This window comes from Drosophila innubila, assembly GCF_004354385.1.
Source record: "Drosophila innubila isolate TH190305 chromosome 2R unlocalized genomic scaffold, UK_Dinn_1.0 1_C_2R, whole genome shotgun sequence".
In the NCBI taxonomy this organism is placed as follows: Eukaryota; Metazoa; Arthropoda; class Insecta; order Diptera; family Drosophilidae; genus Drosophila; species Drosophila innubila.
The window spans coordinates 14,896,882-14,908,970 of record NW_022995374.1 but is presented as its reverse complement, the minus strand read 5'-3'; the positions used below and the strand labels follow the sequence as shown (position 1 = coordinate 14,908,970).

General features: G+C 40.8%; 3 protein-coding genes across 3 annotated transcripts; 2 read left to right on the top strand and 1 right to left on the bottom strand.

Moving 5' to 3' along the window:
• Window positions 1-135: 135 nt before the first annotated feature.
• Window positions 136-536, top strand: LOC117785317 (H/ACA ribonucleoprotein complex subunit 3). Its single transcript, XM_034623266.1, has 2 exons — window positions 136-270; window positions 333-536. The coding sequence occupies exons 1-2, from the start codon at window positions 217-219 to the stop codon at window positions 471-473; spliced, it is 195 nt and encodes a 64-aa protein (XP_034479157.1). The 5' UTR covers window positions 136-216; the 3' UTR covers window positions 474-536.
• Window positions 482-1,510, bottom strand: LOC117785314 (transmembrane protein 223). The gene is made up of 2 exons (XM_034623258.1): window positions 1,035-1,510; window positions 482-834 (listed from the first exon to the last, which is right to left on the bottom strand). Exons 1-2 carry the CDS (start codon window positions 1,438-1,440, stop codon window positions 542-544), a joined length of 699 nt encoding a protein of 232 aa, XP_034479149.1. The 5' UTR covers window positions 1,441-1,510; the 3' UTR covers window positions 482-541.
• Window positions 1,511-2,000: 490 nt separating this feature from the next.
• LOC117785310 (activating transcription factor 7-interacting protein 1) lies at window positions 2,001-11,723 on the top strand. The gene is made up of 5 exons (XM_034623254.1): window positions 2,001-2,195; window positions 5,884-6,040; window positions 6,098-9,221; window positions 9,285-9,730; window positions 10,809-11,723. The coding sequence occupies exons 2-5, from the start codon at window positions 5,929-5,931 to the stop codon at window positions 11,255-11,257; spliced, it is 4,131 nt and encodes a 1,376-aa protein (XP_034479145.1). The 5' UTR covers window positions 2,001-2,195; window positions 5,884-5,928; the 3' UTR covers window positions 11,258-11,723.
• The last annotated feature ends 366 nt before the right edge of the window (window positions 11,724-12,089 follow it).

Genomic DNA, 12,089 nt, shown 5'->3' with positions numbered 1-12,089 from the left:
AAAATTGGCGGCAACAGCAAAAAATTTCGAACAATAATATCAAATAATTATATCGATATTTATACTTTCCCCAGAAAAAAATATCGCCCAAAAATATATCATCACGAAAAAATTTATCGATATATCGAAGATATTTCGACATCCCTAACGCATCCCACACGTGTTTTTTATATTTACTGTGAGAAAAGACGCACATTTTAATATATTTCATTCAAAATGTATCTTATGTACACAATTAACGAAAACGGCGAGCGCGTTTATACTCTGAAGGTAAGTTAATGTGCAATATGCATATATTAGGAGTGCAGCTCATTGATTTGGGATTCTTGCAGAAACGCACTGAGGACGGACATCCCACCTTGTCCGCACATCCAGCGCGATTCTCACCGGAGGATAAATACTCTCGCCAGCGCATCACCATTAAGAAGCGCTTTGGACTGATGCTCACCCAGAAGCCAGAGCCCATCTATTAAGCCAGAGCTGTAGTTTAAATTAGCTTAAAACTTTATTTACAAATAATAAGAAACATAAAAAAAAACAATCAGATGCGTCGTTTTAATCCTGCGGTATAATCAAACAACTGTGGATTACGGAACTCGCCTCGCATATCCAACACATAGAACAGCACCTTATCCTTCACTTTAATGGGCAGCTGAACACGGGCCATTTCTCGGGACTCTTCGGCTGAGATGCATTTGAGTGGCACTGTTATGATGCGGTTGCGGTTAAATGGACCGTAGGTGACAAAGGACACGCTTTGTCCTCCCTTGCGCAGGATGAGGAAGCGCACGGATCTCAGTGTAAACATCCAAACGGCAAACAAAATGCCATAGCCTAGAAAATATACATGTTACCAATTAAAAATGAGAAGAACTTTGTAAGGTAAAGGTTACTCGACTGTGAGAGATCCAGTAACCAGACCTTTAGTTACCCTAACAAGTATTGCACACAATTTATAATATATGAGATCTGGGATTTTCAAAGGGATATGACCAATTTTATGTTATTCCTGGTGCAGGTTAAAGTCAACTTACCTATCATAAAACAGCAGAATGTAATGCCATTCTTGTACTTGTTCTCGCCCAGATTTATGCGCTGATACCATTTCAGCTCCTCACCCGGCAACTCCTCAACCGGCGCATCCTTAAGCGTCGTAAAGGCGAAATGAGATAAATATGTCCAGAACACAAACTGACAGATTCCAAAAAAGTTCAGCATCTTATAGAATCGAGGGTTCTCATATTTGAAGAGCACAACATCCTTGGACACATTTGTGCTCGCATCGAAGGCAGCTCGTGTGGAGTTCGCTCGAATTGGAGGAGCAACAAGAGCCGGCAATTTGTGTGTTATCACTGGCACTGTGCAACGTAGACTTTGTAGCGTATGTCTCTTAAGGAAGTTAGCACCGTGCCTGAGAGCAAAATTCACTAAATTGCTCATTTTGATTGATGAGTCTGTTTAGTGCATTTATTATAAAACAAAACTAACCTACAATCAACACAGATGTTTTTGTTTTGTTTTATTTCGTTGGTTCGCTCAGCTCACATTTGAGCTGGTTTCAGGGCTGGTGTACGCCATGAGCCTGTGGTGCAGTACTGCAAAATGTAACTCTTATCATATTTTATGAGGTTGAGACGAGTTTTACTTCAAAATACAGTTATAAAATTAAATGTAAATACATACAAATTATTTTATACATATTTGTTAGTCTACTTTTGTCATTTAATAATAAATATTGTTCGTTTTTCTTAATTAAAGGAATTTTTTATGCAAATACTTTTTATTTAATAACTGATTTATTTATTCAATAAGGTGCTTTCTATTCATATCCCTTATTTTGCTCTGTTATATCGTTTGGAGTTAAACTGTGTATTGTTTTTCCATACCTGTAATTAACAAATGTTCTTGTGTCTTGACCGCAGCTCGTTCGACAGCGAACTAGTTTTGATGCATTGGAACTAGCAACAGTGAAACTGGTTCATGGGACGTCACAATTGTTGTTGTATGTTGAGATTTTAGTCTGTGTTTGGTATTCCAGTTGTTCAGGGCGGCACTGCTCAGAACGGTGTAAACAAAACGACTTAAAACCGTTTAAATCGTTAATATTCAATAAAATAAAAATATAGCATGTTATAAATTGAATATTGTAGACTTTCAACTCGAAATAATACAGAAATCTAAAAACTTTTAAGCTGGTAAGTGCACATAAGATAGATAATAATTAGATGTAGATAAAATGTGACTGGGTCTATTATGATTGCTTATAGATTGTAACTAAAATATAATTTGACATAATTAAAATTATAGACATATTTTATCGTAATGACATTAGTTTTTTATTTCAGCTATATATATATGTACACATAAAGAAACCCATTAGACGGTTGTTTTTGTTTTTAGGGTTGTCAGGCGATTGTAATGCAGCTGTCCAAATATAAAATCAACGAAACTTTTTTTTTATATTAAAAAACAAAAGTTTATTTTTGAGATCTACAAATTTGACCTTGACTGTTGAAACATTGCTTGAAATGATGATATGTCCATGTGACTTTTAATGGCAATGGCAACCCTATTATATATAGCATGTGGACGATAATTATGTTTAAGTATCTACCTGCATATATGCACAGATATTCTATAACCTTAATCAAACATCATGCCTTTTGAGCACTTGGCAGCCCTAAACGCATTAAAATGTACAATCGAAAAAAAAGTAAATTGTTGCCCCGTTTGCTTTTACTTCGTTGTTGCAATTGTCTGCACATGATATGCTCGCTGCCGATGTCTGAGATCGTTAGCGAAACCCATTATATAGAGGCTATGAAAATATACTAGACCTACAAATCCGTAATATTTCCCGATTTATAGATGTTTTTCAATCTAACCTCACTTTACATCAAAATCGATACGTAACCTAAAAAGAATGTGAATGCGCTGCAAAAAATATATATACACATACAAACCTTGTTATACATACACGTATAACAAGCAAACGCAGAGGTATGCGTGTGTGTGTGTGTGCGAGAGCGAAACAGCTATAATAGGCATATAACTCCCAAAAACAGGTCTAAACATATTTTTTTGGCATAGGTCAACGTATCTGTCTATGCAGTTGACATTTGTCGGAAAAAAATGTTTTTATATAATGAATGTTTGTTCTATATGTGAAGAGCATACATTAAATATAAAGTGGGTGGCAAGAGAGTAAGATAGAAAGAGAGAGAAAGATAGACTAAGAGGGAGAGCGGGGAGAGTCAAGTTTAACCGAATTGAAATATCATGATTGACAGTTCTATATCTTGATATTTCGAAATTCAATCTCAAGCACGACCTGTTTTTTCCCGATACATCTCATAATAATACAACTTTGACCAGCAAATATGTACATATGGCTGCCGACGCCTCAATTTTGTGTTTTGCGTCTGTTTTAGTTGTTGCTTTTCATTCGGTACACCTCGTTGTTGGACCACGACCAACGACTTTTGTCGCTCGGTATGGTAAAACTTTTTTTTTATAATTTTTATGCTTACATATATGTATAATCTATATGTGCATATATAATATATATATAATCTATATGTTTTGTATGTGCTTGCATATATTTACCTCATTGCTCTCCCTCTCTCTGTCTGACTACTTACTCTCTCTTCCTCTCTCTCCCTTTGGTTCTCTAAGCTACGACCTGATGCTAAACCGGTATCCTGCCAAAAGTCCTAGGCAAACTTACAAATCGCCCTCCACTTGCGGATCTTAGACCTTCCCCTCTTTTTATTGACCCCCCTTCCCGCTTTCTGCCCCCTCTCTCTCTCTCTCTCTCTGTCTCGCTCTCTGACTATTATTTCAAGCCACGTTGCCTGCATTTTTTAATTGCTTTTATCTACCGCTTGCCTTAGTTGGCTGTATTTTCATAATATATTTTCTTAAATTTCTTCGAATAAAATTATAGTCAAATAGTCAAATATATATCCCCCCCTTGTTTTCCCCCTTGGCAATCGTTGCGTCTCATAGAGTCATCTCACTTTCGCTCGCAATGCTGCTGTATAGCTTGTTTTGCTCGCACAGCGCGCAGAGTTGCTCAATTGTTAAATACCAATTGATGGCAACTTTACTTTTAGTTTGGGTTCGTTTTGTTTCTTTTTTTGTTAATCTCAAGTCGAGAAACTACGCAGTGTAGTCGAAGATCCCCTGCTACAGCAACTGCCATGTGTGTTTCAACCCTGTCCCTGCCCCTGTACCGACCCGAAACCTCTTGGGTACTGCACTGACAGTGCTGCCAGATTGTTTCAATGCTTGACTGTATCTCTGAATTATTTAAAAAATAATTCCATATCGTAAAGCAGGCCAATATCTTTAACGCATTTCTAACATTTGTTTGCCATAAATGATGACGTCATGCAACATACAGCTAGGGGTACAAAGTTGTTGACACTTCCAAGATGTGAAAGTATTATTAACAATTTCCAAAACTAAAATCTAATCGAGTGTTATCAACCCAATTTGACACACCCTCACCCGCCCAGTCAACCAGCTACCGCTTCCTCTCTCTCTTTTCCGCTCTCTCTCGCGCGGTTTCTCGCTCTTCAGTCGCTCTCTCTCTCGCGCTGTCAGCTGGTTTTTGCGTTCGCGTTTCGCGTTCACTTCGGAGCAACGTTTTAGTGTTGCCTTGAACTCGCCAAGAAATCTAGTTGAATGTTTTGATTTTTTTGAGTGTACTGAAATTCAATAGAGTACTTAAACAATTAAATTCTAGAAAAATAATTAAACTGCGTTTAAGGTTTGTATATAAGCTGTATCTCTTTATTTTTCAACTTATATAAAATTGTAGGGTAGCCGCTTCAACTTAACCTCACATTTGTTAAAAATAAAACAGCCGATTCTTCAGAAAAACCTATATCCCTCTTTATATAGAATATCTCTGCAGACTTTTCCAGTTTGCTTGGCTCCAGTTGTTTATCACACATTCCTGCTGTATGCACGCTTATTTCTCTTGTCTGTTCGCTTTGTGTTTGCTTTTCTGCTGCAGTCATCTTGCTGTAGCGACCGTTGTTGTTGTTGTTGCTGTTGCGTACGACCGAACGAACGAGCTACCGACGAAGCGACCGAACATCCGACCGTCTGGTAGAAGCGTCAAGCACACCGGTTAGGTAGGCACAATACTAGATACATACCGAAAACGAAATCAAAATTAAAATAGCGTAAGGCGAAAACTCATTGTCGTTGTCAAATATTTCCGATTATTCGAGGTTTTTGGATGAAACTTTCAAAAAAACTTCATGGGTAGCATTATACCCCCTACCCCTAAACTAACCTTAAATTTTTTTTATATATATCTTAAATTGCTCAAATTTAAAAGCTTAACATGGATTGTGGTGGGGGTGGGGAAGAGAGGGGCTTTCAAAATGCAACCCAGATTAGTAACTTAGTTTTCTAAAATTTAATTTCTATACACTTTCATTAATGTCCAAGAGACCAAAGCAAAAGCTGTCGTGAAGCTTTTAGTAGAAAGCTTTTAGCTCTGCATCCATTTTTAAAGAGGAGAGTCTTGGTAATAATTATTAAATTTAATGGGTTTTTAAAAAGCGAAACTTTTTTTTTGGGCTTAGGCTTCCACGTGGATTATTATTTTTTTTTTTTTTAGTTCAAAGTTAGGTTACGAAGGAAGAAGAAGAAAAAAAGTAAAAGAGAAGAAGAAGAAGGAAAAAAGTAAGAGAAAAGCAGAAGAAGGAAAAAAGAAAGAGCCTTTCGTAGCGAATCGCAAGGGTAAACTCAACTTCTCACTTCGTTAACCCCAAGACAGTGTTTATTCATAGGGCTGCCACATTTTCGGTTAAGCATTTTTGTCTAAAAATTGATGAAAATTTTTTTAAATTCATTTAATTTCAGTTCAATGTGTTCGAAGTGAGGAAAATTAAAATATCAACGCTCATAATGATGGAAGTAACACAAAAAGTTGACTTAAAGGAGATGCCAACAGAAGATGAGATAATGAGAAGCATCGCAGCGGAACTCGACGACGAAGTTGACAAACTAACCCCTCCTGGTATAATACCATTAAATATTAATCGGTAGACAGATCTGACGAAAAACTTTTTTTTAGATATTGCATCGAGTGTGGGAAGTCGCAAGTCAACCATTGATGAGGAAATGCATAACGGATTAGAAGCCGATGACTTGGATACTGAGCTAGGGATGACACCGTCTACCGATAGTATTGATAATAATCGAGCTGACAAAGTTGTCACTTCGGGTCTCAGCAAGGAACGTGATGCTGGCAGCGATTTAGACGCTCTCTTGGATAAAATAAGTTCGATCGTGGATTGTGATCCTAAAGAGACTGCTGATGAGGAGAACGGAGAAAACTCCGCAACTATAGAAGACATTGACAGTGAGAAACCTGCAGATGATATCGATAACTCCGATGAAAGCAAACCTGCTGTCGATAACACTGAAGCTGAAGTAATCGACGCGGAAGAAGAGCAAAAGGAGGCGCAAACCGATAACAACGTGGATACAGAAAAGTCTAAAGAGAAAATTGAAGAAGAGAACACAATTTTGGAAGAGACAGATAATAAACAAAATATATCCGAACCTGAGGACGACAAAGAGGCGAATGAAGAGATAGTGGATACAAAGGAAAAAAATAATGGATTGAAATCAGTTAAGAATCCTGAAGATTCCAACACAAAAAAGACTGCCGCTTCCAAAAAAAGCGATAAAACAACAACACCAGATTTGAACGCCTCAAATGATGACGAATTTTTGGATGCATTGGAAACCATTTCGAGCTCGGATGAGTTTGATGCATTGATAGACCCCAAAATCAAATCGCTGGGAGAATCGACTCCAAAGAAGGAGACCAAAAATGGTCTTGAAGACATAACCTCTGATGACAGCAATGAAGAAAATGTTAGTGGTAATAAGAGAAAAACAGATCCAGCGATAATTGATCTGGACTCATTTGATGAGCCGCTTAAAGAATCCACTGAGGATTCAGAGAAGGAGAGTGCAGTCAAAGAAGACTCCGAGGCAGTTGAGCAAACAACGGAAGAGAAAGTTGAAGACAAAGAAGTTGAAAAGGATAAAACCACGGCAACGCAAGAATTGAAAGACGATGCCATAGATGAGATGTTAATGGAGGCCAGTTCCAGTTCCAAGAAGGTTGACTTGGAGACAGAAAGCGAGGATACCAAGCTGGAGGAGGTAGATGATATTGCCAAGCTGGAGAATATCGATGATATTGCCAAAGCAGAGAGCGAAGATATTGCCAAATCAGAAACCGAAGGACCCCAGTCGACTGAGATGTTGAAATCAAATGGAACTGTCGATAAGCATATAGCAGAGAAGAGTTCTAAACCAGAGTCGTGTAAGGCTTCAGAGTCGAAATCTCCTACAAAGTCAGACTCAAAGGATGCCGAATCTGATGACGAAGTCATATTTTTCGAGCCTATTGAAAAGACAGCCAAGGAAAGTGAGACTAAAACTGAAGCTGCCAAGAATGAGCCGAAGACAACCGAGGATGCGACTGACAAAAAGGATGATGAAGTGGTGCTTGTGTCCGAGGATGAGGAGGAGCCTCCACCGGAGAAGAAATCCGTCGAGGAACCTAGTAAGACGTCTAATGAGGAAGCCAAACCGGGTGAGAAATCTGAGTCCAATTTATTGGCTGATAACTCGGACAATGCCTGCGATCAGTTTGAGAAGCCAAAGGCGCAGGAGAAACTGAAAGAGAGTGCTGTCGAGGATCAGGACAGTAATTCCAGTAATCTACTGCAGCCCACACAAAAAAGTCGCGATGAGACGGCAGCTGAAGTTGAAGCTGAAGCTGAACAGGAAGCGGAAGCCGATGGAGACGGGGAGGGGGATGGGGATGGGGATGGAGAAGAAGAAGCTGACACCCAGGTGAATCAAGGCGATGTGGAAATGGCTACCGATGAAGCTGAGGATGATCAGGATTCGGGTTTGCCCGCTGTGAAGCGCATAAGACTGAGCACCGAGGATAAGCCGGAGGCAAGCAGCAGTTCTACCACCACTTCCACCTCCGTCAACACCACCGACGATGATGCTCAACCCACAGGCAGCAAACGTCGCAATAGTCTTCATTCGAATAGCAGTCTCCCGGATAAGGATGCTACTCCCAGTAAAAGGCTCAAAACCGACGACACCGACTCCAATAGCTCCAATAGCGATGGCAATCTACAAATTGACTTGGATGCCCAGGATAACGCCGAGGATTCGGAGAAACCCAATGAGTCAGCCAAAATGAAGATCAAGGAGCCGCCAATTGAGTTGAAACCCGCCCCGGAACTCCAGAGCGTTGTGAGGCCATTGCGTCTGGATTTCGTGAAGAGTTTCCGCAAGAGCTTCGATAAGATGACGCGTCATGATCTGGAGGAACTGGTGCTACAGAAGGTCGTCGAGAGCATGCTGGTAAAGAGCGAGTTTGCCGACATCCGGCGACAGCTGGACAAGTATGAGACAACGCTGTCCAACTATCGCCGTAAGATTGCCGAGGTATCCAAGCAGTTTCTCGATCTGGAGACTGTGCACAAGCGTGTGCTCAAGGATTTGGAGACTAGGAACTCACACTTTACGGCTCCGGTGCGCATAACACGCGCCGTGGGCCTCCAGGTGGGCATGACCCTGATGAAGAAGCCCAGCGATGATCCGCGCAATCAGCCTGGCCTCCATACTGCAGGCAGTATGGCAGCTCCGGCTCCATCGGCAGCTCCATCCACATCCTCCTCGGCGTCCTTGTCTAACATGCCACAAAGGCCCATGCAACGTTCGCCCATGCGAGGCATGCCACGTGCCAGCGTAGGCATGCAACACTCCAGCATGCAACAGCAGCAACAGGTGCGCTCCTCCTTGCCTTATGTGCAGACAAGTGGCACGTCGACAGCGCGTCGAGGTTGCCTGCAAAAGGTGACGCCTCAGCGTCCAGTCAACAACTTGCCCAATGCTCATCCAAGCAGCCCCGGTTCGGGAGGCATGCAACGCATGCAAACCTCGCCGGCGGGCAACTCCCGCGTCTATGCCACAAAGCACACGGGCAACGCCATGTCGCCGGCTACAGCAGCAGCGGCGGCGGCAGCAGCAGCAGCGGCAGCAATGCGTGCTCGTGGCATGACAGCGAAGCCCATGAGCGCCGCCTACATGGCACAGAAGCAGCAGCAGCAACAGTTGCAACAGCAGAAGCTGCAGCAACAGCAGCAACCGATGCCGTAAGTAATCCTTAATCTGTCCACCCACGAAACAACTTCTTAATCCTCCTTCTGCTCTTGCAGCGTGCGCATTGGACGCAGTCCCGGCAAGCAGCCCAACAATGTCATCAACAACAACAACAACAACAAGGCACGTCAGATGCCCATTGGCGGTGGCACCGTCTCCGTGCCCATGTCAAGTGCCTCAGACAGCGGTGCGGCTGCTGGTGGAGCTGCTTACGGTCAGCCCAACTTGGCACCTGCTCGTCCCAAGGAGAAGGCTGTCATAGATCTGACCGATGAGGATGATGCCGCTGCAGCTGCCGCTGCCGCAACGGAGGCAGCTGCACGACTGCGTCATAATGCAAACGTGGGCGTCAAGCGCAACATGCAACAGTCGTCATCCGGTGGTGCTCCAGGTGGTGCTGGCAATGCGCGTCCAGTCGCCGGCAGTGTGGTGCGTGTGTCGCCCATGAGTGTGCAGCGTTCCAATGCCGCATCCCGACAGATTGTTAACAACAATGGTGCAGGTAAACATTCAGAGAATTATAGCCTGAATCCACTGGGCACAGAACCAGGTCTTTCAAAATTTCATAGAATCAAAGGATTAATTGTCCTTAAAACATAGAAGGACTAAAAACAAAACGTTTTTCAACTCAAAAAGCGGGGACTAGGAATTGATTTCTCTGAAACTCTGGTTTCTTGGTGAAAATATCTTAAAATTGACCGCAGATTACGAATTTGGATTAACATTTTTTGTGAAAAAAATCGATGCACCCTAATATAATAATTTTTATGGCAGAGTATGTAACTTTTTGGGCTGCGTAGTTTTAGTATGTGAACAGTGTGACCAAGACACAAGTTAAAACAAAGCAATCAGATGTTTAAAGTGTCTTCTTAAGGTAAGATCAGAAAGCGAATTGTAGTAGGAGTATTAGTATGACTGAACGGTAAGAGCTAGAAGGCTGAAATTTTCACTGTAGCTTATTCTTAGTTGGCTTTTTGAAAAATTCGAGCTGTAAGTGGGTTAAAAAAGTTCTAATCGAAATTGCGAGCAAAATATGCAAAATCTTAAAAGGATGTGGGGCCCAAAAGCCCCATTTTCGTGAATGGACTGCATCACAAAACTTGTAACCAGAAACATTCCCAGAAATTTTGCTGAAGACACCTTAGAATAATGTCCTCTTTGCTTAAAAATGCCAGGCTTGGTCAAACACTTAAATAACAAATTTTGTTTGAAGCCATCGCTGTAACAAAAAATTAGTGAAGATGCAGTTCGATTTCTAGGATCCGAAATTTGCACATTTGAATTGCCATTTGTATATACATTTAACTGCAGCAATACAAGTTTCATATCGAATTTTCCGAGGTAAAGTATTTTTACGAAAGCATATTCAAGCCTCAATATTTCTCGTATAACATTTTTTTGAGGAAAGATAGATTCTGCACATTACGAACAATAGGTTCAGATAGAAAAAAAAATTTAATTTTTAACGAAAACGTCGATTTTTAAAAAAGTTCCCATCAGTGAGGAAGTTTTCAATATTTTTAAGCAGATATCAGATTAAGGACTAAAGTATGGTTGACTAATCTTCATTTCATTTGCAGGGCAACGCAATTCGATGGGAGCCAATGTGACGATGCAGATAAGATCGGAGAATACGCCGCCGAGTTTGAGTCGCTTGCGTTACTCGCATCCAGCACCGTTGCCGTTGGCGCCCGCGCAAACCTTCCATCCGGACTGGAAGTTGCCGCCGTCGCGACCCGTTATACGAATCAGTTTGCATGATTCGGGCATTGTCATCTCGTGGACGCTGGAGGACACGGGCTCAAGGTTCGCCGAGTGCGTGATGTATCAGATCTATGCCTACCAGGAGACAATCAATGAACCAACCACCGATTCATGGCGTCATGTGGGCGATGTGAAGGCCATGCTTCTGCCCATGGCCGTTACTCTGAATCAGTTCCAAGAGAATCAACGTTATTTCTTTGCCGTACGCGGTGTCGATGCCCATGAGCGTTATGGTGTATTCAGTCAGCCCAAGACGTGGGAATAGATCGTATATATAAAATCATACGTGTTTTATTTTCAAGTCTCCAATACTTTTTACTGTATGTGTAACTTATTTATGTACGCGAATGTGCCCCCATTTTAATAAGTGGCAACCAGAGAGAGAGAGTGAGAGAGTCGGATTCTCTCATAATCTCTGCCATGCCTTTTTTTCATCCACTCTCCCGCTGGTCATCACAAATACAGATATGTTCGTTCCTTAAGACTTATGATATAACCCTGGGCAGCTGTTAATTTGATTATCCACCTTATTCTTAAGTTAGTCCCTTAGTTATGGAGTGTTTTATCTATGATACCATCTGAATCAGAATTACATGTACTCAAACAGCTGCAGCTTCGGCTCCATAGAAATAAAACGCAACACGTCTATGTTAATCATTTGTAGTTTAAGTCTATGTTCTAAGTTTACAACATTAGTACACAATGAATAAATATCAAAAGGAAAAAATTAATCAAAGCTGTTTCAATCATTTTATACATATTTTTCTTTGGTAGTACATATTTAAAAGCTAAGAATTTCGAAATATTTTAAATAATTTACGAATGAAAATTATGTTGAAATAAATTTTTTTTTTAAATAATATTTATTTAGGCATTGAAGTTCTTCATGAAAATTGCTTTAGTTTATACAAAAAGAATTCTGTTAAATCGTGTTACTATGAATCGGCAAACTTAATTGTAATTCAAAAATATGGATCAACTTAAATGCATATTCTGTAAGTTTGGTTGAGATAACTCAAAAAACAAATTGAGTTTTTTAAAACAAAAATTTAAGAAAAATTGTTCCTATGCGGCTATATGCTTAAGAGGTGCGATCC